At 45.8% G+C, this 26,459-nt stretch overlaps 2 protein-coding genes and 1 long non-coding RNA gene across 3 annotated transcripts in view; all 3 read left to right on the forward strand.

Moving 5' to 3' along the window:
- WDR92 (WD repeat domain 92) overlaps positions 1–4,571 on the forward strand; it is a 4,906-nt gene extending 335 nt beyond the window's left edge. The window contains exons 2-8 of the mRNA XM_026034012.1: positions 73–173; positions 780–910; positions 1,011–1,112; positions 1,458–1,573; positions 2,220–2,354; positions 2,788–2,885; positions 3,697–4,571. Coding sequence (XP_025889797.1) covers positions 73–173; positions 780–910; positions 1,011–1,112; positions 1,458–1,573; positions 2,220–2,354; positions 2,788–2,885; positions 3,697–3,904 — 891 coding nt within the window. The 3' untranslated portion in view covers positions 3,905–4,571. The remainder of the gene's footprint in view (positions 1–72; positions 174–779; positions 911–1,010; positions 1,113–1,457; positions 1,574–2,219; positions 2,355–2,787; positions 2,886–3,696) is intronic.
- Positions 4,572–4,747: 176 nt separating this feature from the next.
- LOC112942939 lies at positions 4,748–10,255 on the forward strand. Its single transcript, XR_003248486.1, has 2 exons — positions 4,748–5,020; positions 10,121–10,255. It is a non-coding gene; the product is annotated as an uncharacterized LOC112942939 (long non-coding RNA).
- A 245-nt stretch (positions 10,256–10,500) lies between these two features.
- On the forward strand, positions 10,501–23,098 carry C1D (C1D nuclear receptor corepressor). Its single transcript, XM_026033996.1, has 5 exons — positions 10,501–10,626; positions 16,470–16,616; positions 17,969–18,035; positions 18,475–18,530; positions 20,885–23,098. The coding sequence occupies exons 2-5, from the start codon at positions 16,470–16,472 to the stop codon at positions 21,059–21,061; spliced, it is 447 nt and encodes a 148-aa protein (XP_025889781.1). The 5' UTR covers positions 10,501–10,626; the 3' UTR covers positions 21,062–23,098.
- Positions 23,099–26,459: the final 3,361 nt, after the last annotated feature.

The following is a 26,459-nucleotide window of genomic DNA, read 5'->3' on the forward strand; positions in this document are numbered from 1 at the left end:
CCGGGACCCCCTGCGGCCCCCGGGACCCCCTGCGGCCCCGCCGGCCCGCCCCGACCGCTCCCCTTTCCGCAGATCGAAAAGGCCAAAGCCCTGAAATGCGCAACGTTCGGGGCCTCGTCGCTGCAGCAGAGGTACCTGGCCACGGGCGATTTTGGAGGAAACCTCAGCATCTGGTAAGGGCGCCGTGTCTGGAGGCGTCTGCGCGCGGCGCGGGCTGCYGTCCCGCCCGTGGAACTTAGGCTCCCGTAGGCGAAGGTGCCTCTTATTCYGCTGGGGAGGCTTTTTGGTGGAATGCTGGCGATGACGTGGGATGGTTGTTAGTTAAAAAGGGAATAAAAATGAAAGTCGTGTTAGGAAAGGCTCGCAAAGCTCAGGAGCTCGGAGGTGGGAAGGGAGGTGGAATGCCCCCTTGGGGGGGCAGCGGGTCTTTGGGCCGCAGGAGCAGCCACGGGACGGGAGCGTCTGTCCCGGAGCCCATGGGCCCGGGCGGCGGTTCTGACCCRCGGCGCGGTCCTGTGGAGCCCCCACAACGGCCGGGTCGTGGGGGCTGCTGGGGGGAGCCCACGGCCAGACCTGAACAAGCCTTCGATCAGTCCGAATTGACAACCAAGGACACATCAGTGAAGGACCCCGGGTCCTTGCAGTTGATACCAGCACTTGTTGTCGCTGTGGAAGGAGCTCTTAGGTGTTGTGCGCATGCCATGTTTCCTCTCACTTTTATACCAACCCCGAGCACCAAGGAAAGCACCGTCTTCTCTCGTCTTTMCTTTCTTGCCCAGGAATTTAGAAGCTCCTGAAATACCTGTGTATTCTGTGAAAGCTCATAAGGAAATCGTGAACAGCATAGATGGTGTAGGCGGCTTAGGGATCGGCGAAGGTGCGCCGGAAATCGTGACCGGCAGCCGAGATGGTGAGTTAAGCTGCTCGGAGTGCCGCTGCGCTTCCTGCAAGGGCGCGGGCCGCGGCGGTGACGGTTGTCCCTAACGCAGCTCCGTGCGGCTCTCTGGCAGGAACGGTGAAGGTGTGGGACCCCCGGCAGAAGGATTCGCCCGTTGCCAACATGGAGCCCGTCGAGGGCGAGAGCAAGAGAGACTGCTGGACGGTGGCGTTCGGTAGCCGGCGTGGGGGCCGCGGCAGCCGGGCTCCCGCTCACGGGACCCGCCTGGGGTGTCGGGGCTGCCTGCACCTAGCTGCAGGCTGGGGCGTTCCGGCACTGCTGGCGCAAGCAGAGGGACGGGCATTGTAGGCATGTTGTTTAAAGAAACAGATCGCCGGTTTTGATGCTGTATTTTCTATACCCTTCAGGTTGGAAAACCAATCCATTCATTAATCTTAGTATTTCAGTAGCAGTGTTTGTCTTTAAGTTGAAATTGCAGAGCTAGGATTTCTGAGACGTGCTTCTGAAACGCTCTGAGGAGGGTTCTTTGTGCTCTGATGATTTTTTTCTTGGTATCTAGGAAATGCCTACAATCAAGAGGAACGTGTTGTGTGTGCTGGATACGACAACGGGGACATTAAATTGTTTGACTTAAAAACCATGTCGCTACGCTGGGAGACTAATATTAAGAATGGGGTAATGTGTCAGAAGAGCTTGTTTTCATTCTAGCATATTCTAGATCTCCTTCTTTGGAGATCTTTAAAASCCGCTTGGATGCAGCCCTGTGCCACGTGCTCTAGGTGACCCTGCGTGAGCAGGGGGGTTGGAGTCGATGACCTCTGAGGTCCCTTCCAACCTTCGGCATTCTATGATTCTATATATGCAGGATGGAAAAAACAGAAGGTCACTCTGTCTGTTAAAAATCTACCCAGAAATTTTCTCTCTTGGAATTATAGCAAGGATTGTTGGTTTTTTTTTTTTTTTTTTTTTTTTTTTTTTTTTTTTTTTTTTTTTTTTCCCCTTTTTTATTTTTTTTTTTTTTTTTCCCCCCCAAATTCAGAAAATTGTACTTCTGAAGCTCTTGAGTCTGGGTCGCATGAGATATTTTAGCCGTAACTGCTTGGGTGGTTTGGCAGTGACATGTTGGGTCACCTTTTTAGGTGATATTTTGGAATTTTGTTATTTTCAAGCTGGTGACATTGTTATTGTAAAAGTGACCRATGCCAATATTTTATTTTATATTATGTTATATTTACAAATCTGATTACAAGTTGGAAACAAAAAGTGTGTTTTATCAGTGGCTGAATTTCAAGGTTGAATATATGTGTCGTTGTATTTCCAGGTGTGTAGCTTGGAGTTTGACAGGAAAGACATAAATATGAACAAGCTGGTGGCCACGTCACTTGAGGGAAAATTTCACGTTTTCGATATGAGAACTCAGCATCCGACCAAAGGTTTTGCTTGTGTTTCAGAAAAGGTAGGAGGGGTCAGAGCACATGTTGCTCTGGACAAGCTCTGAATACAACTGCTCAAGYATCTGGAAGCAATACAGGTTTAAAGCTGTTGTTTAAAGTGATGCCTGCTAGAGGTCCTGGTGCCAGGGCAGGGCCAGCACCCAGGGGTAGGCGCAGCCCCTGGCAAGGGCTCCTCGGGCACCGTTCCCGGCCCTTGCAGAGCCCTCCTGGGTCTCTGTGGCCTTTGCTGCTGCCCCAGCTCCGCACTCAGCCGTGCCCCTGGCCTGCCAGGGGCCTGTCCTCTTGTGATGAGCACAGATTTGAGTCTCAACTGCATCCCCAAATCAGTAATAAATGCACGTGGGTTGACTTCATGAAGGCAGCGATGGCTGCAGATCCTGTGTTGTTGGGAAGCTAATTTGTAACCCACTTCCATACAATGCTGTTTTCCATCAGGCTCACAAATCTACTGTGTGGCAGGTTCGGCACCTCCCGCAGAACAGAGATATATTTGTGACAAGTGGAGGAGCGGGGAGCCTTCATCTCTGGAAATAGTAAGTGATCCCTCTCCGTTTTACAGCAGGGGAAATCAGAAATCGAAACAAACGTAGATTGTTTTAAGAAAGAGTCTTCCTGAAAACACTGAGTGGGTCCTGCTTTGAAGCTCATATGCTCTAGTTAAATTTTCTGCTTACAAATACAATAGGAAAGTGATTTCTGTGTCAGTACTGAATGATGCAGCCTGAGTTAATCTCTAGAAGAATGTGATTATCGACAGCATAGGTGAACTGTGCACTTGTTGCTTTCCTTAACGTACTCAAGATCCAATTACATTTTCAGTCAACAGGCTGATAAGTGGATTTCTTAATATTCTTGCATGGCAGCAGTTAGGGCTAACAAAGATATTGAAAGCCCAGCCTCTAATAATTCTTAACTTATCTTCTCAATTCCATGCCAAAATAGTGAATTCAGCATGATGCAGTGGTGCAGATCCCTATTACCCTTCCTTTTCATAAGGAGAGATGTAATTTTCTTCCCTGTGGCAAAAGTCAAATGGTTGAAAAATGTCGAGGTTTGGGAGAGAAGTGTCCGGATCGAAGGTGTTGCGTTGAAGGGCTAGTTCAGAACACCGTGGGTCTTCAGCATGTCCCCAATCACCTTCCCCGTGCCGAGGCGTGCAAGAGCTGAGAATTCACYGAGAATGCACCAAGGGTGTAGCTGGATATAATGATTCTTTATTCTTAAGATATTTGTCTTATCTTGAGAACAGAGGAAACCCTTCTCTTTGGGCTTTTGAAAATGAAAAGGACGATGGTGCTTGTATGGTTAAATTTAACATGCATGTTTTCCTGTTCCTCTTGCCAGCGAATACCCTGCTCAGCGCTCAAAGAAGGATTCGGAAGGAGCTGACATGGGGGTGGCAGGTTCCGTCAGCCTCTTGCAGAATGTGACYCTGTCGACACAGCCCATTTCCAGCCTAGACTGGAGCCCCGACAAAAAGGGACTGTGTGTGTGTACCGCGTTCGACCAGACCCTGAGGGTGCTCATAGTGACCAAACTAAACAAGGTCTGACAGGAGAGCCGGGATTGGCAATGAGAAAGCAGTATGATTTCCAATCCGTAAGTATGGGTGGAATTTGTAATCTGTAAGTATGGGTGGAGGAAACCTCCTGTTTCCAGTTAAATTCCTTATTAAAACTGGATTAAAGGAATAGAGGCCRGATCTTTCTATCGAAAGTTCAGAATATGCCCTTGGAGTTGTTTGATTGTGCTGCAATGACTTGAGCAAGTGGCCTAGGCACAAAAGTTTTACCTTCTTGAAATGTGAATTTGCATTAAAAAGTGCCTTTGTTTTAGCACAACCTTCAAGTTCAAAAATTGTTATAAATTGTTGGCAGTTTAACCACGGTGGAATATACATTCTCCTTTAGGTGAGTCAAACCTTAAACGGTTTGACTACTTTCTACATAGTATTTGTCCATATGCATTTAGGCTGTGGAAACTACTGTATGATTCTACATAGAAATTCCTTATCTGAKTATATTAGAATGTTTGTTAAAGTGACTTAGATTCTTTAATACACTATAGAAGCTGTAATGAATACTGAAATAGTSAGGTCTGATGAAATAAGCTTTTCTTGAAGATGGTGTTGAAATTAAACTATYAAGCATAATGCACTGTTTTATTGTTTTAGTTTGGTTTTGTAACAAAACGTTTTGTATATCTGTTTGTAACTTGGTTTTCTGCAAATAAAAGTATGTGGAGTGTTGTTTTAATATGAACAAAGTAGATTTTTCAAACGTCTGGAGAAGGAAAGTGTGGGGTTTGCAAGAGCGGTTTGTAGTGCTTAGAGAAAACTTCATCGTTTTGCAGCAGTAGTAACTAGAATTTACCTGGTGTGATTGTGTAGTTAGTTATTGTAGTTATACCRAAAGTTCTCTTTGAAGTTGCCCTTACCTGCAGTGTGTTTCTCTTCTGATTTAATCATAACTGTGCAGCACATGCGGGCTTGGGAAGAGGGACCGGTGTGAGACCGTCGGGTGAGCTGCCTGTGCTGCATCGAGCTCTGCTTTCCAGGGAGCGCTCCTGGAAACCACTCTGCTCTGCCGAGAGACCGGCCCCGGGGCGCTGCGTCGGTCCTGAGCAAGGGGCGGGAAGAACACGCTGCCCGAGGCTGCTGCCGGCCAAGGTAGGGATCACTGCTTAGATCCGGGCTGAACGCAGGCGAGGTGCACGTGCCCTTCTTGTGCCCTGCCATGTCAATTGGTYAGTCCTGGTGCTAGGGCTGAGGGCGGGATGCTGAGAGCCCTGGATGAGGGCTGGAGGCCGGCCCGGCCGCAGCATGTGCAGCGCGGTGTATGTGCAGGCCTTGCTCCGCTCGGCCAGCAACGGGCGAGTTAGGTAGCATCTCAGAGCTGCATGGGCCCATGGGTGCTCTTTGGTGTAGGCTGTGTCAGAAGGGACAGACTGCTGAGATCCAGCTGTCCTCCTAGGATTGACAGCTTGCTTGCAAGTGTAATATTTGCTATTGGATTTTTTTTTTTTTTGACACAAGTAATCCCATCTGCTTGCATACATGGCATGACACTGAGATGTGTCTCTATATTATTCTTGGTGTTGTCCCTCTTTGGGGCGCATGCCGAGGAAGTGGGGGAACTACTGCACTAGTCTTGACCTTGGACCTCTTTGAAAAGCTCGGGCTRTGGAGTTCAACTGGTCTGGATCTAAAATGCAGCAGTAAAAGGTGACCTCCATCAGCTTGTGCAGTAAATAAGGCATACTCACTGAAAGCGATGCAAGGCAGTAGAGCTCTGTGGAAATAGGGCTCTTGACTSAGAATTACTACTAGAGAGAAGCACAATGTGAGGAAAGAAAAAACTCAGTAGATAGCTGTGAGAAAAACAGTGGCAGGGCCAGCCTGGGCTCTTGGTKGTATTTCGTGTATTTGCCCTGCAGCACTGACATTCCTCCTTGACACGACAAGTCCAGGSATAGACCAAGTCCTTTCTGTGTGGTGAAAAGCCCTGAATCCTCCTTATTCTTAGTTGTAGTTTTGTTGAGAGGARCAAGGGAGCTGTACCCTCGGTGCGCCATGTGGCGCAGCGAGACTCTGCAACTTGTAATGCTGCCCCTGTAGCTGCTTCTGGCCCTGCTGGTGCTGGGGTGCTGCTCTCCACCAGGTATAACCCAGCTCAGGGATATGCTCTGTGTATGAAAGGCTTTTTCCTCCAGCTCTCCTCACATTTTGTCCCTTGCCTACTGTGCAGGCTGCCGGAGGCAGAGGCAATCTCGGGGTGTTGCCAGCTTTGGCCCTGCGAGGCTCAGGTTTCTAGGCAGCGCTGCAGCAACAAGGGGGAAATCCCAGCAACACGTGGGTGCAGCCAACGCAGTGCATTCGGCTGCGGCCCATGGTAACCCTCCCGCGCTCGGAGTCATCAGCTGCCCGCGGAGACGACGGAGGCTCCGCTTTGTGTTTCTTCTCTGCGTAGGTTGGCGGGGCAGGCCTTGGCAGCCCCTTAGCAGGCTCCTACAGAGACCCTGCTGCATTCTCCTCCTCCTCCTCCCACCACATCCTCGTGCGTGTGCACAGGACTGAAGCAGAGCGGCGCAGCCCTCCTGCCTCCCCAGGGGCCCCGGCAGCTGTGCAGGGAAGGGACGCGAGGAACAGGGACGTGGAGCTGCTGCGTGTCCAGGCCTGACTGCAGAAGCAGTATCAAGAGCGGCTGCTCGGAGCGGCTGTTGCTCCTTGTCCCATCCCTTGCGAGGGGTTCGCAGAGCGGCTCTGGGATGCGGCTGGCGGCAGCGTGAATCATTCTCTGCGCTTGGCGCTGGAAGGGCTCTGCCCAAAGCGCGGCGCTAGTTGTGCTGCCATGTGACCGTCCTCCTCAGCAGGCTAGAATGGTTCTAAACTGGACAGTTCAAATAGGATAGTTTGACTCTAACAGTGACGTCCCACTATAAAAAAAGATCCATATGCACCTTCTCTGGTTTTACCTGCTGTTGCAGTCCTTTTTGGAGGAACAAAGCGCTAAATTCCCCCACACAGCCTAAGGGCCGCACGCCAAGGCTCACGGTGACGTTTATTGCCGGTCAGCAGCAGCCGGAGGCACCGCTCAGGGCATCCCTGCCCTGGTTACACTGGCCCGTCATCTCCTGGCTTGGTTGTGCATCCTCTGAGCACGACCGACAAGGAGATGGGGAATAAAAATCAGCCCCGTGTGTCTGCTCGGGGTGTTTTCTGCCACCTGCCCTTAGCTCTAGAACAGCCCTCAGCCCTTAGGAAACCTGCATTAAAAACAATCAGTAAAAACACAATAGAAAGATCTGGTACCCAGCACTTCACCACATCCTGTCACTTCATCTAGCTGGCATGAACACAAGCTCTTTGATCTGTCCTAACTATCCTTATCTCAGGAGAGATCTCGGCTTTCCTATCTGTTAGGTTAAGAAGCTTTAATCAGGGAGTTTGAGCTAATCTTATTGAATTATATAATTTTCCCGCTCTAAAAGAAAGCTACATCAAGCTTAGTTTCCTTTTTTTTTTTAATTTTATTTTATTTTTCTTCATGAACTTTTCCCTTTTACAAACACAACATTTCTAACCAAAATATAAATGTAAAAGAGTCTCATTGTAGTAGGTTTTAAGGCATTCTAATTTAATTGGAGTGCAGGAAAAAAGGACAGATAATAGCACAGTTGTGTATGTGTAAGGTGAATCTTAGTTCTCCTGGGCCTCTAGGGTGCCACGGACAGTGTCCCCAAGGCCGGCAAGCTGCATCCGCCCCGGAAGATGTTGGAGGTCACCCTTTCTCTCCCTGTTCTGTGTGGCACTGCCAGCATCTGGGGGCTCCCGAGGATGGGAGCGGGCTCTGTGGGTTCGCTCCAACACAGCGTTTCCCTCGGGGACAGGGGCACACGCCTGAGAGCTGGGAGTCACGAGCTCTCTTCCTGACCCGCCGCCTGCCTTGTGCTCAGTCACTGCACGTGACTGAGGCATCGGGTGCTGCCCTGCGCGGCCCTGCTCGCCCCGGCCCGGCTGCTTACGAGGTGCCCTCCGACACCCTGCTCCTAAGGGACCTGGCGCAACTTGCCTGGAGCGCAGGAGGTCAGGATCTCCGTCAGGAAATGGATGGTGGCCCGGGCTGTCCGCACTCACTCCCTCGGGAGATGGTCTGAACRTGGATGTTGTGCAGGGATGGGCGAGCACGGCGGGAGGGCAGGCTGCAGAGCAGCCTCTCGCCAGAGTCCCAGCGCCACGTAGCCCTCTTCTCACCGCCCTGGCAAAGCCCATGTTAAGGCTGGAGCAGGTCGGTGTTTACAGCACAGCTCCTGGCTCTAGAGGTGTAAGGCAGCGACTGCAGAATGCAAGGGAGCGCTCTCTGTGCCTGGATGAATTGGCTTTATAGTAATTGATAGACAGGGCTTGTGCTGGACACAAGGCAAAAGCATCTACTGAGAAGGATGGAATTACAAAATCAAACTGCTCTTGCTGAGGCTCATATTAAATGGCCATACAGAGGAAGTAGTGCCAAAAAAGCAGGACTTGCAGACAAGGTAATCCCGTTCCTTTGGTTCTCCCTTACAAGGGCTATAGGTGCTTATTACAATCACCTTTTGCTTTTACAGATGATATTKTTTTTTCTGATTTTAGCATCTGTATTCAAAGAATTATTGAAAAGAAGCTTTCTTTTTTTAACAAAATTTGTAGGCTTGAACTTCCAAGGTGGAGAGCGGAAGCTGTTTAACATTCCATACTCTTGAGATTTTTGATAATACACTGATAAAATATTAATGCATGCCTTGAATAAAGCAAGCCTCCCTATGCTATTGAATTATAGTCGTGGTGAGAATAATGGACGAGATTTTTAGACCTCTGTCCACATGTAAGCATAATATTTCCAGTGGGGATCTGACTGCAGGGTTTGGCCTATGTGTCTGTCTGCAATGAACACTGGTTTTGGAGGAGCCAATATATAGTTTGTACAGTGAGTAATAAAAAGTGAGGAATCATTGCCTATTTTTAAATGTTTAGAATTGTTTTCTGTTGGTTTGGGAGTGCCACAGAAAAATCAATAATCATTCATAGGCCTCTCAAGTTAAATGGCTTCCATTAAGTATGTAAATTCATAATACGATATCAGAATGGCACCAACCTAGAACAACTGAATTATGAGAGCTGCATTTCAGTCAGTTTTTGAATGGGATAAGGGAAAATGCCCAGCTCCTCATTCCTTGCTCTTGAAAGCCAAGTAAGCACCACAGCCCTTCTAAGGGGTAGAGGGATGTTTGCAGCAGCCTTCTGGCTGATCTGCTGTTCCTCAGAGACTCGGTACCTGATCGAAACCATCCCGGTGCAGCAGGGACGCTAAGCCTGGCGCTAGGAGGAGCAGAGCAGCCCCGCTCAGCCTGCTGCTGGATGTACCGTGTTGATCCCTTTGACTCATATCCTTGATCCCTTCCCTGAAATGCGCTCTTGGGCTAGGAAATGATTCCCGCAGTGCAGCACAGGGCTCCCACRGACACACACAGACTTGTCACACGGAGGCACAAGCCTTTCACGCGCTCGAGCAGAAATACACAAAGTGCCCCCGAAGGAGCCAGCCTGCGAGGCCCACGTGGACATCCGTGCAGGACATCTCCTGAGGAAGCAGCGAAGCCTTTTAGGTCTCCTTCCCTGCTAMCTCTCTCCCCCTTTCTGCGAGCTTTCCTTTCCCCGCCGCTCTCTTTACACTTACCCCATGCAAGCAGATCCCGTTGGCTTCGAGAGCTGCTCTTTCCTGCCCCGGAGAATGCCCAGAGCCTGATGCAAGGCGCGGGTGCTGTGACAGGACTGCCGGTGTCCCGCAACGAGCAGCCYGTGTCCCCGCGGGCGCCTTTTCCCCGCGCAGCTGCCCGGGCTCTGGCGCCCAGCCTGGGTGCAGGGCTGAGCGGCGGCGGCGCCCCGAGTGACACCCRCAGCCCCGCGGCAGCGCCGCTGCCCCGCGCCCGCTCGGGGCCCTGCTCCCTCCGCTGCGGCGGCCGCAGGAACTTCCCGGGGCTCTTGGGGCCTCGCGGGGTCCCACTGCGAGGGCAGCAGGGCCCGGCAGCCGCCACGGGGGCGGGAAGGGAAGCGGGGAGGGGGAAGAGCAGGAAAAGAGCAGAACGCCAAATCAAAACTGCRGCAGGAAAGTAGCGGTGTTCTTCCGTTCCTCAGAAATCTCAGGATTCTCCCTTCAAAATGTCTGGATTTAAAGCTTAAACATTGAAAGCTTAAGTAAGTCTCCTTCCTTTCTCTCTTTTTTCCTTTCAGGCGGAAAGTCCAGAGGATAGAGGTGTTTCTGGTCTACTTTGAGGCCGATRGATGTTTTTGGAGTATTTTTTTTTCAATCTTAATGAAAATGTGAAATTTTAAAGAACTGGTATTCYCCGTTCCAAACAATGATGAAATATGATTTCTCCAGCGTCACCGAATAAACCAGAATCCGGCCGCTTGCTTTAAAAGCCCTGGTTCCCCACGGAGCCCCTCGCGGGACGGAGGCACCGGTACCGGCGGCCGCCCCCTCAGCTGCAGCGCGCGGCGATGACGTCAGAGCGGCGCGGCCCCGCCCCGCGGCCGCAGCGCGCACGCGCAGGGCCGCGCGGACATAAGAGCGCGGCCGCGGGGCGCCCCTCGCCGCTGCCCGTGGCTGCTGCGCTTCCCGCGGGAGCGCGGCTCGGTAACGGCCGCCCCGTTCGAGGAAGCGCCTCCCGGGGCGCTCGGCTGGATAACGGTCACTCCCTGTCCCGTTGGAGGAAGCGCTTCCCGTGCGCGGGGCGGTGAGGAGGGGCACGTGGCCGGCGGCGGGGGGGGGTGCGGGCCACGTGACGCGGGGCCGTTGCGCGGGGCGGCACGTGGGGGGGAGGCTTGGCAGCGTCATCGGGTGACGTCGCGTGACGTCATCGACGCCTCTGTCATCCGTTTGTTTATTGCCGCGCGYGGGGTCCGTTGGAGGAAGGACCCCGTGGAGAACGGCCCTCAGGGCGCGGGCGGAGCCGCCGTGTGCCCGGGGCTGCGGGGAGAGCGCGGCGGCGCCCCGTGCCCGGAACCGCGCGGCCTCGCCGGGACCCGCTCTGTCCTGGTGTCGTGTGCCCGCTTGGCAGCTCCGAGCGAATCAGGGCGCTTCAGCCTGGCAAGCAGGGTGTCCGTTATGCCAGTTGAAAGGCCTCGCGCAAAAATGCCAAGGCCYGACTTTGGAATTAGTCAAAATTGGGGCGTGCCAGGGATGTTTCTAGGTTTGGAACTTATTAGCTTTTACTGTAAAATGATTGAATATTGGTATTCCTGTGGTGGTCTTTTCCTTGCTGAAGAAACGAAGGCATTTGATGCAAGSCTATTCCCTGAAATATAAGGAACTCAAATATAAAAGTGCTTTTTAGTGGTTTGTAGGGTTCCGGTCAGAAATGAGGGCGTTCTGGCTGCTCTGCAGAAGTCCTACAGGCCCTTTTCAAAACCATGCTCCTCTCTGAAGGGGTTGCGAGATGTTCAGAATCACCTGCTGCCTTGTGCACAGCTGGTCTGCTGTACGTAGGAAATACCAAAGGCTTGGTGGGTTGCTTGTTTTCAATGGCAGCAGTACCAAAATCATGGGATATATTTGGAATGGTGAACTAAATGCAGGAACATGTCAGTCCTTATAAATAAATGAGCAGTCGTGGGGACCAGTGCTGGTCACTGCACCTCCAGAAACGTGGTGCAGCAGAACGGAGGTGGCCGAGTAATGAAGAGAGAGAAGCTCCGCGCCGTTACCTTTAGTGTCCCTGGGTGATGCCACGAGAGCCTGGAGGCTGCAGACCCGCCTGCTCCTGGCTGCCGTCAGGYGCTTTCCTGCATCCTTCCCGCAGGCATCGCTCGCCCGGCCCCCGTTGGTGGTTCGGGCTGTGCGTGTCTGCCTGCCGGTGCAGGCAGCGTGTCTGCGTGTGGCGCTTGGAGCGAGCTCCGTGCTCCGGCCTGGGAGGTGCGCGTGCCCAGGCCGCTGGCTTCCTTCCCCTGGCGCCCTCCCTSTGCTCCCTCTGCCAGGCTCTGCTTAGTGCCGTTTGCTTTCTTTTTGCCCCTCCCTTCAGTGGGGATCTCATTCCGTTTTGTCCCTGTGAGTATTCCGTGCCCTTGTGGGTTTTGTTGGGCTTCGTTTTTCTTTACTGTCACTTCCCCACTTGTGTAGGTCTTTTCTCTTTTTCATCCTTTTCCTTTGTTGCTGGTTGCTTGCCTTCTTTTTGTTATCAATTGTTAAATCCTACTTAGCAGACGAGTGGAGAAAATGTTTTCCCCACTGTGTTTTTCACCTGCCACAAGACTTGGCTGTTGCCTGGAATGCAATGCTTGACCATGCTGCAGTAATTACATTTTGTCCAACTGAAAACTGGGTAAATATACATCTAATAGTTGAACATAGAGTCAAATAGTAGCAAGAAATAGGTTTGTGGTTGCTGTTCAAAATGGTAGAAAAAAATTACTSTATGAGGCATTAATATAGGAAATTCCAGTAATGGAAGTACTTTTCCTTATACTGTGGAGCTAGTGGCCAATGAAGCAAATCAGTTCCAAAGCATTAAAACAATATCAGAAACGTAGCTGTGGGGATTTATGGCACTGATAGCAGTGGAAAGTTGTAGGAAAGTTGGGAGGAGGAGGTAGACTCCATAATTAAGACCGTCCTTCAGCTGCAGACGGGAGGCACATTATCCTCTGTGCACCGTGCGTTTGGCTGCGTGAGAGCAGTCAGTGTGGGTTCCTGTCACGCACCGGAAAGTACCAGGAGTGCAAAGATACTGGTCTCATCCAGCCTGGCGGAGTAAGTTCTTTGATGCAAGTTGTGCTGTACGAAACGCTTTTGCTGGGTATTATGTTTTAGACTTGGAAATTTAAGATGGTTGTAAAGCGCTGGTGTTCGGCTGAGCCGTGCCGAGAGCTTTTGCAGAAGCCTCTCAGCAGGACGTGCTCTGGACGTACAGAGGCGGCGGGTTTGGGCCTCACACTGCTGACAGGTTACGGACAGCTTGGAGCCTGTGYGTGGGCTTTGTGCAGGGGTGGGAAACCACCACCAGTGGAGGTGTGGAAACCAGCACAGCTGATGGTCCTGCCGAGAACAGAAGTGTTTAAGGAATCCTATGTGTGAAGTTTGAAGTTGGAATCAAAGCTGATTTACGTGAGTGCGGGTGGGACGGCAGAGTATATGGGTTGCTTAAGCTAAGATGGGATATTTAATTCCCTCATGCGATGTCACCCATGGGCTGAAGTATAACTTCAGAAATATTATCCTTGCCTTGAAAATTACATCCTTAAGAAAGGAGTGAGGGGAGGGAGAACTTGCAGATCCTCAGAGGCTGCATTGACTGGAAAGAACACACTACRGTCCTTGTTTTCTAAGCAGAAGTTTACATAAATGTGATGATGTTTTTGAATAAATGAGAATTACCACCTGTATGAGCTCATTTTGACATCTTTATTGATCAGGCTTGYATGCAATTAATCAGTTTTCTCATGTAAGTAGTTTGTTTTATGAGAAAACTGCCCTTTTCTCACTAAAATAGTTCCCCACCACCAATCTCAGCTGTTTTCCCCAAAACTGCTTGATGTTTTTTAAGCTCAGGATTAGAAGGAAAAGTTGTGTCTGGTAGATTGATGTTATGAAGTCATRTCCCATTTTTCATCACTATTTGTTCCACTCATCCTTAATTGAAATGGCCCCTTTTCTATGTTTATAGGTTATAAACTTTCCTTTGCATTCACCAAACTAAAGGTGGTATGAATTATTGTCATTATGCACACAACCACAAATTATCCTATCTTGTTTTTCTGGTAATTAGTAATGGAAATACTGTTTTACTTGTAATCCCTCCAGCTTTCCCAATTACAAACATGAGTACTTGGCATGTATTTTCATATTCTCTCATCTGAATGTTTATCATATCTTCTTGTCTTTTTAAGTAGGTTCTCTGTAATAATATGTCTGAGAGTCAGCAGCAAATCCTACAAAGAAAACATGTAGAAAAATCCATTTGGGGAACTAAGTTTCCACTTGTTCAAAATACATAGAAAATTATTGGTAGAACTTTGAGAAACTTTTTTTTTTGTGGCTTAACAGCGTAAGGATTGAGGGCAGTATTGTCTTTAGATACAGATGTATGCAGAGTCCCGGTGTGCTCTGAGTTGCTCCCGTTTACAGCATTGTCCTTCCRCAGGTGTGAGCGAGCAGCCCACGTGTTGGTTTTGGCCAGGAGTTTGTGCAAGTTCTGTCATGTGGCTCTTTGAACGTAGTGTGAGTTTAGTCTTGTTGATTTAGCATTATCCAAGCCAGTTCAGGCTCCTTGTTGCTGCCGTGCGGTGACGCGTTCCCCCGTTCGGAGGTTGGTGSTGCCGGAACCCGAGCGCGGTGCCGCGCGGCATGAGGAGCAGCCTGCGGCGTCCTGCCGAGCGCAGAAGCTCCGGGGAGCAGAGCCCGGCACCGAGCGCTGCCATGGGCCAGGCTGCAGCTTCGTTCCAGCCAGCACTGCTGCCTCCTCTCCTTGCTGCCTGACAGGCACAAGGAAATGCTTTGTGGTAAGAGGGAAGACTTGGTTCTTTCTGGTTCCTGAGACAGCAACAGCAGAAAAGTTCATTTGGGGTGATGTTTGCTATCTTTCCATCTGCCTTATCCTTCAGGCTGCGTTCTGTGATACGTGTTCAGTGGTTGTTTGTCAGTGCAGCTGCAGTAAAATAGCCCAAGTTGACTCTAAGCAATACCACATTCCTGCTGCAGGAGTTTGCTGGGGATTTTTCCTGCTGCTGCCAGTTTGGGCTGACCGGATAGAGGGTGGGAAGAGCTGGAATGTGTCACTGTTCGCACATGTCTATCGCATTCAGACTGTGATTGCCTTGATATTGCAGGTGGTGGTAAATGTTGTGGCAGGATGTTGCTCTGGATTCCCCCTCTCCCGCATGAGTGAGTGTAGTAAACGTTTGTGGATGGACACCTCCACAGCTAAATCCAACCAGATTTAGCTCTGTCAACAGCTGCTCCAGCCCAGGTTCTTGGGTTGCTCTTTTTTTCCTGCTTTATTATATGACCAGAAGTTAGCAACGAAGTTGTCTGACTGTGACTAGAAGGAACCTAACGAGGCTGATCATAACACAGGCGGCGGGGTCAGAACCAGACACAAATGTTGTGTTGCTAATGAYGGGTGATCACAGTGCCGCTGTGCTCGGCTGCGGGCTGCGCTTGGCCTCCCCGCGGCCGCTGACCCGCGCGCGTGTCGCCCAGGGTGCCTGGTACCCAAGGCGCACGTCTGCTTTTGCTGCAGCGGCTGAGCCTGCCAGGCTCCAAGCAGGGCACGCGCCAAGCCGCCGGGCAGCGCTCCGCTCTGTCCCACGCAAACTGGAGCAGAGAGGCTGCTCAGCGGGTGATGCGGTTTTCAGAACCGCTCTGGAGCGGCTGCAGCTGCAGGCACGTTGGGGTAGAGGGGCTCCACGCTGGTTTTCCTCCTCGTTTTTCTCCCATTTGACCTCTAGAAGACACAGTAAATAAAAACCTTTCTCACACAAACCATGCTCTTGCCAGGAAAAGATCAAATCTTCATTTAAAACAAATTCCAGTGCCGTGGCAGATGTTTGCTGTCTCCTTGCTGTTCATGCTTGCCATGTGCCATGGTGTCATACATCAAGCTTTCAAAGTGCAGTTTCTCCAGCTGATGCTCCTGCCCTCTGTACTCAGCATTTGGGGGTAAATGATCACAGTGACCCCAAGTGAAGGGACTGTGGTGAGCCAGGTGTTCCTGCTGTTCTCTRTAACAGCCCATCAAATGGGTGGGAAAAGCCTTTTTTCTTCTTTCCTCACAACATTTAAAAAAAAAAAAAAGCTTTCTCCACCAGTTGAAGTTGTAGAGAATAACTGGGCTTTAAGTAACCTTTCATGTCCTCAATAGCATACTGTGTTAGGGAATTCAAGATCTCGGCTGCAGGCAAGCCAGCTGCGGCGTGACTGCTCCCAGGGAAGGGTGCTGTGGTGCTAGGATCAGCACTRGAGTGTTTGGGGCTGTTTTCACATCTTTGATCTCGCAGTGGCTGTGAACAGATGTGTCTACAAGATTTTCACAGTAATCTGCGATCCCAGAATAAACTTGGCTTTGTTATGGGTAAAATTATACCACAGATTATAACAGCCTATACAGAATTTGGAGAACTGCATGTGGGTTTACAAGAAACTGCTTGGACCAACTCCTAAAGCTAGGATTGGAACTTAAAACTGACCCTGACATAACTGGTGCTGTGTAACTGTTTCGATGCTGAAGTCATGTCTGCTCCTAAGATGGAACAAGCCACATCCCTCTCAATGTTCTGCCTGCTTCTTGATGTAGCTCCTTATATTGCGATTTGCAGAGCACTTGGAAACGTGCAAATAACTTCAGTGGCGCAGCCAGCTAGTGTTTTGAGAGCGTTGCCAGGCCGGGCACTGCTGCTGTGCCRCTCCTGCTGTGCCGCTGTAGCACCTTTAACAACGTGGCTATCCATATAGCCTCAGAGAACTCTTTAGAAGCAGCTATTTCTTACAGTGTGCAATGAATAAATGCTAATGCTTCACATTTTAAAGTCTTTTGACTATGTGAGAGTTAATGAAATGATCATTAGTTTTATTCCTTCTTTCCAGATGGAAATGTCAGAAGATGATAATAATATGGAAGATTACCCAGCTGAAATTCATGATTATCTCGCAGCATTTGAAAAATCTCTTGTTTCTGTAGATGAGATGCTTCAGACAATGATGTCTGTTTCCAGGATTGAGCTTCTCCGAAAGGTAAATATTCTCACTCTGACAGTGTTTTTGTTATGAGTACAGGAGCACCTGGGAACCCTGCCTTAAATAGAGGGGTCTCATAGGCTAACCCTGAACAGACAAATAACAAATATGACACTTCTTACCCTAGATACCTTGGGTTCCTTTGATCTAGTGCKTGCAATTTTTGCATTCCTAGGATATCCAGAGGGTCTTGCAAACTAAACAATGAAATGTATGTTCTTTCAAGCTGAAAAATGATGACCCTAGCAGTGAGTCATTTAGTAAACTGCATTCTAGGTTGTGAGCCTTCCTGGCAGTACATGCTGAATGCCTTTTCCAGAAGGGATAGCTCGTCCACTGCTTTGTCCAAGTGGCCTTTTCGCAATGATCTTCAGGGAATTCAGTTTACCCAGGAAGGAGATAAAGGTGAATTGGCAGCAGTGAGAATTGATCTTCTGATTCCAGGACTTAAAACTTGCAGAATTTGGTGCTTGAACAATTGACTTGTTTCCTTTAGCTATGTTGCAAGGAAAAGTTTACAAATTTTTTTTGACAAAAGTACAGAGCAAGGTACTGCCTAAAGACCTCCTACAAGCCTCTTTTTTCTTTTAACATTTAAAAGCAGACATGCAGTTTTTTCTTTGAGGGCAAGAAAAAGCAAAGATACAGAGAAACTAGATTATCCCCTGAGGATTTCTAACACAAATTATGAAGAAAATGGTCTTGACAACACGAGTCTTTTGACAATATCCCTGTTAAAGCCAGTGAGCTGTGCAACTACGTTGTTATTTTCTGGAAATCCTGTAGGACTAAAATAATAAATTGATTTTAACAGTCAAGGGGGAAAAATTTCATTACCTTTCTTCCTTCACATTTCTTTTTTCCTTCCTTCCTACTGTCCTAAGTATTCCAGCATGTGTTGAACACAGTCTAATACATACGATGTTCATATCTGCTAATTACGGACTGGCATTTCAACTTCTAGGTTTTTTATATCGTTAGGATTTTTTTCTTCTGCTAATAGCAAAAACTCTTTTACGTTTTTCTAGGAAAAGAGGACTTCTTCCTGCCTATTGGAACAGTAGTTCCAGGGCTACATGCTAAGAGATTTTTGTGCTTTCAGCCACCTCAGACTGTAACATTTAACATTAAGCTGGGAAAATGATACCAGTACTTGGACGGGAGGAAATGGTCCTGTGAGGCAGGGTAGCAGGTATAAACATAGTCTCACTGAAATAGTGTTGCAGAAATAGGCTTGTTGGGTTTGTGTGTGGAGGTGAGTGTAACAAATACAGGTGTGAAATGTGTACTGCTGAAGCTGTGCTTGTCTTGCTTAAATGTCTTTTTTTCTTTTTTTTCTCTCCTTTTAGTTAGAACCTCTTGAGCAAGCAAAACTGGATTTGGTTTCAGCCTATGCATTAAATTCCATGTTTTGGAGTGAGTATATGGTGGGAGGAAAATGCAATATTTATCATGGTGATCTGAATGCTTGTTTCTAGACTATGCAAACATAACATCATATTCCATAGCAAATAATTAAAAAGCTGTAGTCACCCTGAGAATCCAAAGTAGTGCTGTCCTTATGTCAGGGTAACTGATGCTGAAATTCCAACCTAAAAGTTTAGTAGTTACATAGGCATATCTTATGAATCGTGATGTTTCTTGTTTTCTTAGGAACATTTTCTCATAGGGACTGAAAAATCTAGCCATGTTAAATAATTTTTTGTTCAGAAAGTTTCAGCGGTTTCAGACACTGTGCAGTGCAGATTACTTATTAGCAGTGTTGCATGGAAAGTATAGTGTGCCTGCATGACTGGTGAGTTCTGCCCTTAGTCATCCCTGCCTTGAGTTCATGAAACATGTTTTCCTCTCGTAGTGTACTTGGCTACTCAAGGAATAAACCCAAAGGAGCATCCAGTGAAAGGAGAACTGGTAAGATGTTTGCACTGTTTGCCTTGTGATATTGTGCTTATCCAGGGCAGTTAACTCTTGTTTAAGTAAACATGTGTTTAAATCTGCATTTAGAAGTAGATGTGTTGCCACGATAGCATGTATAACATGCGGCCACGATAGCATGTATAACATGCGGCCACGATAGCATGTATAACATGCATATACTGTGTGGCGTTGTGTGCGTGGCTATTCGTATAGCCTGCTGAACACCCTAAACCAAGAGTCATATTTTTAGTTCCAAACAGTGTTGTTTAAGGCCAGGTTGCAGAGCAGAGCCTGCTGAAATTGGAAAAGAACAAGAAGATAAATAGTGTCATGTTATCTTTCATTTTTTTTCTCCACCTTTGTTTGAGAATTGGATTCTGAACAGAGCAGCTTTTCACTTGCATCTGTTGAATGGAAAAATGTTACATGTCTGATAATAATTTATAACTTCCAGTATGGTGTTTTTTCTTATAAATACTTGGAATCCTATTAATCTCCAGGGCTGCCTTTCCTTGCTCTTGTGTGACTCTGGAAGTGTCGTGTGGTTGATTTACTGGCGCAGACGGGAAAGAGCCCCCTTCTCCTCCAAGTTCTCCATTAATTCATTTTCTCAGCAGTAAAGAATTCAGTTCAGCAACAAAGCTAAAAGCTTTTTTGGCACCAGTTGTGTGTGTATTGTCCAGTAATTCTGCATTAGTGACATATTTACAACCTGTAATAAATCTTTTAGGTTTGTCTTTATATTCCATTTAGAGGCATGACTACACTGTAGAAGGTATGCTATCTTCAACGTTCTGCTGACTTAAAAAAAAAAAATCAGACCATTTAGCCTGAGGAAAAAAATAGAAATCAAAATTTAATAGCAGCCCCTTTCAGTTCCTTCATAAATGAAAATATTAAATCTGGGCAATCATAAAATATTTAGTTTAAACAATCCTTACCTAACTAGGGGTATGAAAGATAGGGCAGCAAATGTGTAAAGCTGGTCTGAACAACAAATACTTCTATTTTTAATTTTTGTTTGTAGTAGTCTAGACTGTATTGTATTAAAAATGGATCAGTTAATATTTCATGAGGTTTCAATTTCTTGTTCACCCTGTGATATATATTATCTCAATATTGTGTTAACTGTACCAAAAAATAATCTGAATCTCGTCTGCTGTAGATATTTTATGCTATTTTATTTCACAATTGCCATTCATTCTGAAGAATGAATGAATGAACACAGGCCAGACCCTTAGCCAGGTCTCTCTCTCTTCTATGTGCGTCAGGGTGGGTGAAGCTTGTTGCTTCCAGCCAGGACAGCGCGATACCCGTGTGGAAGGGGCTTGATGACTGCTCTATCGCTCTGCTTTGTTTCTTTTTGTTTGTGGTGGTGTTTTCAGAATTGCTGCTGTTGTGTGCATACAGGGAATAGAGGGAGATGCAGGTTGTCTTAATCCAACTCGCGTGCAAGCCATCCGAGCTCGTTTCTCTTGTCGCACTGTTGGTGTTTGTCAGCTCTTCTCTCCAGTGTTGATACATGCAGTTTTGCCATCTGTTCTCCGGAGCTGCCTAAGCCAACCCAAGTGAATGCCGCAGCACATTGTGCTTTCGGGCACTGTAGAGCTCTCCTAGTTGAAGTTCTCTTTGACGCAGGAAAAAATGGCCARTATTTTGGTAAATCAGTTGTTTCTCAGGATGACTGTAGGCTATGAAAAATCCAGTTCTGCAGGTTACAACTTAACTTTCAATTTCAAAAAATAAGTGTTAGCAATGTTGTTACGTATTATCTATGTGAACTTAACATATATGAATATTGATATAATTGTGTTACAGCCTACAGGCTTACCAGTTCAGGGTTTTAACTAAGCAACTTAAGTGTACAATGTCACAGACTTCTTGTAATGTCTTCTCTTGTTAAAGAAGTGTTTTGCTTTTGCCTGGGTATCAAATTGATATTTGAAACAACTGTGACTTCACTTTGGCATGTTTATTTAGGCCAAAATCCAAATTGAGTTTACTAGTTGGCTTTTTATTTATTTTATAATAACGATTCTCTTGGCCCACTCTAAATTAGATGAAGTCCTATGGAGATAGAGGCTCTCCACACTCATGATGGTAGATGGTAGATATAGATAGCAGATATTGGTACAGTAACTACCAGTGATGGAAGATCTAAAAGGGAAGCCTCAAGTTTGCCAAGAGCCCCATATAAATTTAACTGAATTCTGTGTAACTGATACCATTTTTCTGTGTGTGTTATAGAAATGTGTAGGAGCGTGGAAGACTTCTCATTGATTTTGCTTTAGCAGCAGTCTTGGGAGAACAATATGAAATATATTGGACTTTCTCTTTTCTTTTCCTAGGAGAGGATAAGAACATACATGAACAAGGTCAAAGAAATAGAAGACAAGAAAAAAGCATCCAAACTTGATAAAGGAGCAGCTTCTAGATTTGTAAGAAATGCTCTCTGGGAACCAAACCCTGAAAAAGAACCTACCTCTAAAACTTCTGCCAAAGCGAAAAAGAGAAAGATGAACTAATATTTTTTTTCCCCCTTAAATGAATCAGAGATGACTCAAGTTTTAAAAATGTTTTACACATGGGGTACATCTTGTAGAGCTGTGGCACAACAACCTTCCGGTTAGGTTACACTGAAAATATTTTTATGGGATTGTATTTTGTCCAGAGGTCACTGAGGTCATCACTATACAGTATGTGAGTATCTTGCTGATAAAAAATAAATCCTGGGCATTAAAAACAAAGCGTTACCTGATGTATTCTAATGCTGAACCATGGACACATTTTTTATGTATATTATGCTATATATATTAAAACAGTATGAAACAGGGCTATCCAGTCTGTGGTGTTTATATAGCAACCAGGTTTATTATTTCATTATATTGCTGTATGAAACAGTATTTGCGGAATTTGGTTAGACTTATTCACTGTGTTAAACTGTTTCCTTTTCAGCTTCTGCAGTTGAATGCATGGCGTATATCCCTTGACTTCTGTTACCTTTGAGAAAGCCACAAGAATATAGCTAGAATTGCACTTGTCCCCTGTCACTTACTGCTGGCGCTGATAAGATGGCGATACGTGCCGAGATGAGGGGCCTGTGGTCATCTGCTGCAGAAACTGCATTCTCTTTAGGAAGAAGCTTTGTTGTGTAAGGGAGGAGGTGCGTTAATTTCTTTGAGAGTTTTTTATTTTTTAGTACACTGCAAATCAAAATTCCAATATCAGAGCAAAAGCTGTCTAGCAGTTAGCAGTACCCTAATTCTGAATTAATGATAAACACTTCAGTTAATGAGCATACAGTCTGGGTTAGCACACCAGCTTGGGAAGTGCCGTTTGGAAGATGGGGACCATACTGGTCTGCAATGGACTGCTACTGATAGAGTGCTAAAATGAAGGTTCATCACTAATAAATACAGATTTAAAGGTAAACAAAGCTTACTAAAAATACTTTGTGTGTCTCTGGAAATTTTTCCAGTGACAGGTATAACTTTGCATGCTTTTTTTTAGCAAACTCCTTGAGCAAATAATTCTTGTATGTGAAGATGTTGTCTTAGTGTTCATCTTCAAAACCACAGGATTGTTCCCCCGAAGTGTGCCTGTCCAAGGCCTGTAAACATAGGTGAAAGCTGAGCGTCTCTTTCCTGTATGTTAATGATATAGTTAGGCACAACTAAAGTGCTGCTAGGAGCCTCCCTTGGCTTAAGGTTAAACCTGAGAGACCAGTGGGTATCCTTGACTAAGGACAGTGGTACCTCGCAAAGCAGTTCTTTGGTGTGCTTGGTTGAGGCAGAGTTTATCTGGAAGTCTGTGTCCTTCGTATATCCCCTTGACCACGATGCTTCTATGGACTGTTCTGAATGGACCAGCGGCTTTATGCGACTCTGGAGGTGTGTGCCAAAGTTTGTTGCTCAAAATGCCGGTCTCAAAGCTCAACTGCTCCTAGAGATGGTGATAGTTGTATAAGCAACAGACCAGGGCACATCCACAATTTGGATCACTTAACAGCTGTCCCTAGTTAATCCCTGTGTGTGTTAAAGGGCCTTTGAACTATCTGGGAAGACAGCAACATTAAAGTGATCTGAAGTAGCACTGGGCATTTAGATAGAGGTGTCTGGAACATGACATCTGAAGCTTCGAGAGGCATTCTGAAGAAACAAATAGCTTGGCATGTATCACATTTATTTTAATGGAGGTTGCCATTATTATCTTCTTATGATTCAGTTATAACCTTTGTTTTGAAAGGATAAGTTCTAAAAAGGACCATAATTCATGGCCCAATGAAGAACACAGACTGCATTGGTAAATGTTTGCCCAAGAATAAGCGAAGTCTCTTAAGAGTCCGGAGGCAGCAGTCTGGCTTGGGTGTAATTAACTGTGTACAAGTGGCTGCCATTTGTGGTAGCACAGTAGATACCTGTGCAACATACACAACTGTAAGGTCTTCAAGCCTGTAACTTTAGTGTGGTGGCTTTGGTGTAACCTGGACAAATTCCCACAAACTGGGGTGGCAACAAGGCCGTGTGTGTCTTGTTCAGTAACCACCCACAGTGGTTTTTATGCTACTCATGGGAGGCTGGTGGGGGCTGAAAAGAAGGGAAAACCTCTGAGTGATTTTTACTCCCACTGTGGTATGTGCTGAAGTCCATGCAGAAATTTATTTAAAGAGAACATTAAGGTATATTGGGCTCCTGCCTGCTCTGTCTTGATTTTGCTAGAAATATGTGAAGGAATAATATTAGTCAGAAATGCTACCTAGAAGAAATACAAAATTGCTCTTTCTGAGAATAWTTTTTAGCTAGGGCAATGAGAAAAATGTATAGTTGTCTGATTTATGGTCTAATTGTATTGCCTGAAATATGTATGTATCAGGACTTACTGGAGGATGATCAATGATGCCAAAAAGTAGAAAGTGTTCAAGTTACTAAAAGTAAAAAATAGTATTTATTGTTAAAGGGCCAAAACAACTGAAACTGGTTGTATCTCTAATATGGAAAGATTGATCTTTTGTTATAAATTGAGATTTTAAAATGGCAAAAGAGAATATTTATTAAAAACACTACATATGTATGCCTCTTAGTTACAGCTTTACTTCTGTGTGATTTAAAAAAAAATTAAAATAGATAGGCAGTTAGCAATCATGGGGAAAAATATATAAAACAAAGCCAGTTGTCATTTTGGAAGAGTCTGTGACCCCTCAGTGGTGGGGGGAAATGCATACTAGGTTTTCTTAATGTTAATTTGCTTTGAATTACTCCTTGCAGAGAGAGTTCCAGAGTCTGTTTTGAACACTTGTGCTGTGCACGTCACTTGCTTGCCCTGGCCAAAGTAGCACGGTGKTTTTTTTCAATTTCTGCTCTCCACGGTGAGGCACTTACTGTCRTATTTATTAGTCGACCTTCTGATTTGGGTTTTGCTGATTGCTAACCTTCCCTGTAGGAGAAGATTAGAGATCTGTGGACTACTTCCTGCTGGTGATCTAAGAAGCAGACCTCGTACTGCTCAGTTTTCATCAGCTGTACCAAAGGGAAAAGAGCAAAAGCTTGTTTTTAATACTAAGCTGAGTGAATATGGCATGGAAATCTGGTAATGGCAAGGTATCAATTTTGTAAAGTGATATATTTCAGTATCTCTTTTTAGTATAGTGTTGCCTTGATGTGCATCATTTCAGTTTGGCAGGCCCAGCAAATGGATGGGAGCAATTCAGGATGATAATTCAGTATTGCCAAGAGGCTTCTTCTCAATCTAGTGCAGACACATTCCATGGTGAATATAAAGCCTCTATTAAGTGACACAAAATGGGTCCAATTCAGCACTTTGTTGCTCCAGCTTTATGCTAAAACAGCTGTGGTTTCAAAGGTACTTAAGCTGACTATCCAAAGAGTAGACCAGCAACATGATTTTCAAGCTAAAGATACCTCAAATTCATGATGATGCTCYTTGAAAAGCAATGACTCAGAATAGGCAGGAAAGAAAGGAAACTCAGCTGCACTTGCAAATGAACTGTAAAGTAAGTAGTTGTAGGGGCAGATTTTTAGCTGTTCACCAGCTCAAATTGATAAAGTAAATGGGCAGTCACTGAGTTCAAGCACTGAAGCTGGCCAAAAGTAGGAGTTTTTGATGTTACTCATTTCTTATAAATGCTCACTTTCATGAACATGTTTAAGACTTTATTTTCCTCTTGTATTTTTCAAGTATGTTTATTTTTCTTTATCACTTGAGTTTTTTTGGCCTTGGAAATGAATTAGTCATTACTTAAAGCCACAAAGTCACTGTCCCCGTTATTAAAAGGTGAGAAATATAAATGSCTGGTAATAAACATTGTCATGCAAAGCCTGCATAAACAGTCTTACTGACTTGTTGCACTGAGATGAAAAGAACTACTCTCCAACTCCTCTGCAAGACAAAAACGTGTTTTCTTATGTAGTGTGTGCACAGAGAGTGTTTTCTCAAAGTTTTTAATTGCTGTCTGTACGCACTGCACATCGAGTGAATGTTGYTTATCTCCTGCTAGCCATCAGGCTCCTCTCAATGTATATCAGAATCAAAAGTGCAAGGTAATGAAATGCTGCTGTCAGACTGTGCATATGCCATTCCTTTATGTCAATTTAACKCTTGTTTTTGTCAAAGTAGAAAAAATCCATCACTCAGGAACAGAGAATATGGCCTTATGTGAGTATGAATTTGTATATATGTTATGTAATGAGGACACTACTAAAATCTGTCTGATTCTAAAAAGTCACTGATCTCCAGTGAAGTTCACGTGATTATTAAAGACCACCAATTTGCTATATAGATGGTATTTCTTAAGCTTTGTTTGTCACTTATTGCAGGGCTTACTACTGATACTTGCACAAAATACCTCTAGTTGTGTGGGGGCTTGTGTGTTTTGTTTTTTCYTCAATTTCCAGATGTTTATAACTTTGCCAGCTTCTTACTGTTTGCATTGGATTTGTAAAGGCTGGACAGTTATTAGTTGTTCTCAAGAATATGATTCATGAAGTATAGGTGGCTTTGCCAGGGGTAGCTAAGACTTCTGAATATGCTTTTCTAAAGGTTTTAACCTTCTTTCATTGAGGTGAAAATCTGAAAYGTGGTGGATCTGCCCACAGGGCTCTACAGAAAACATGAAAAACTGCATAACAGACATCAGCTACTAGTTTGCTGTGTGTTCCAGCTTTCCCATAAATGGATGCTAATATGGTGCTCTAACATACTATTTTTGCAAAATTGCAGATCTAATACAACTTTATTGATAACTTTTGTTATCAATTAAAACCACTGTTTGGTTTATATTTGCAGAATGTATTAGAAATATGAAACTTAAGAAGAGTTACTGTTAGTATTTTTTTTCCAAAGCGATGATGAAGCTGCTCCAATTTTCAGCTATTGAAATGGATGCTGCAGTCTGGTTAATCTAATGTATTCTGTATAGAGATATTCTTGGGCCAAATAGTCTTTATAACTGACTCCCAAAAAAACAGGATACTTCATTCTATGAACTCAACCTCATCCCATTATATGGGATTACACAAAAGAACTATGGTAGATACATGAGTCATTTCTGGGCATAGGTTAATATTTCTAGATGTAGCTATTCCTTATTGTGCCTTCTTTCTTTTTTTCTTCCTACCCCCTATTCCACCTTCTTGAAACTGAGCTAAACTACCCAGATTGAGATTTGGCCCACTTAAAATGTCCACTTATTTCCCTAAGGAGGAAAAAGTTTGAAAGATTTTTTTTTTTTCCCCTGCCACCCAGGTGAGGTTGTACTCAGAAAAATTAAGGGACAGATTTTAACATGGGATTTACTTGTGCTGCTTCTGTCCATAGTTGCAGAGACTTGTGAATTTCAGTACAGGGAAGAGACTCTGACCCCATGGTACTTCCATTCCCATCACAAACAGCTGAGATATAATTGAG

This window comes from Nothoprocta perdicaria, unplaced genomic scaffold, assembly GCF_003342845.1.
Source record: "Nothoprocta perdicaria isolate Ctin4 unplaced genomic scaffold, notPer1 scaffold_138, whole genome shotgun sequence".
NCBI classification, from domain to species: Eukaryota; Metazoa; Chordata; class Aves; order Tinamiformes; family Tinamidae; genus Nothoprocta; species Nothoprocta perdicaria.

Coding starts and splice junctions, on each gene's coding strand:
- C1D (XM_026033996.1), top strand. CDS start 16,470: ATGGAAATGTCAGAAGATGATAATAATATGGAAGATTACCCAGCTGAA. Junction 18,036..18,474: donor ATTAAATTCCATGTTTTGGA/GTGAGTATATGG, acceptor TTCCTCTCGTAG/TGTACTTGGCTACTCAAGGA. Junction 18,531..20,884: donor ATCCAGTGAAAGGAGAACTG/GTAAGATGTTTG, acceptor TTCTTTTCCTAG/GAGAGGATAAGAACATACAT.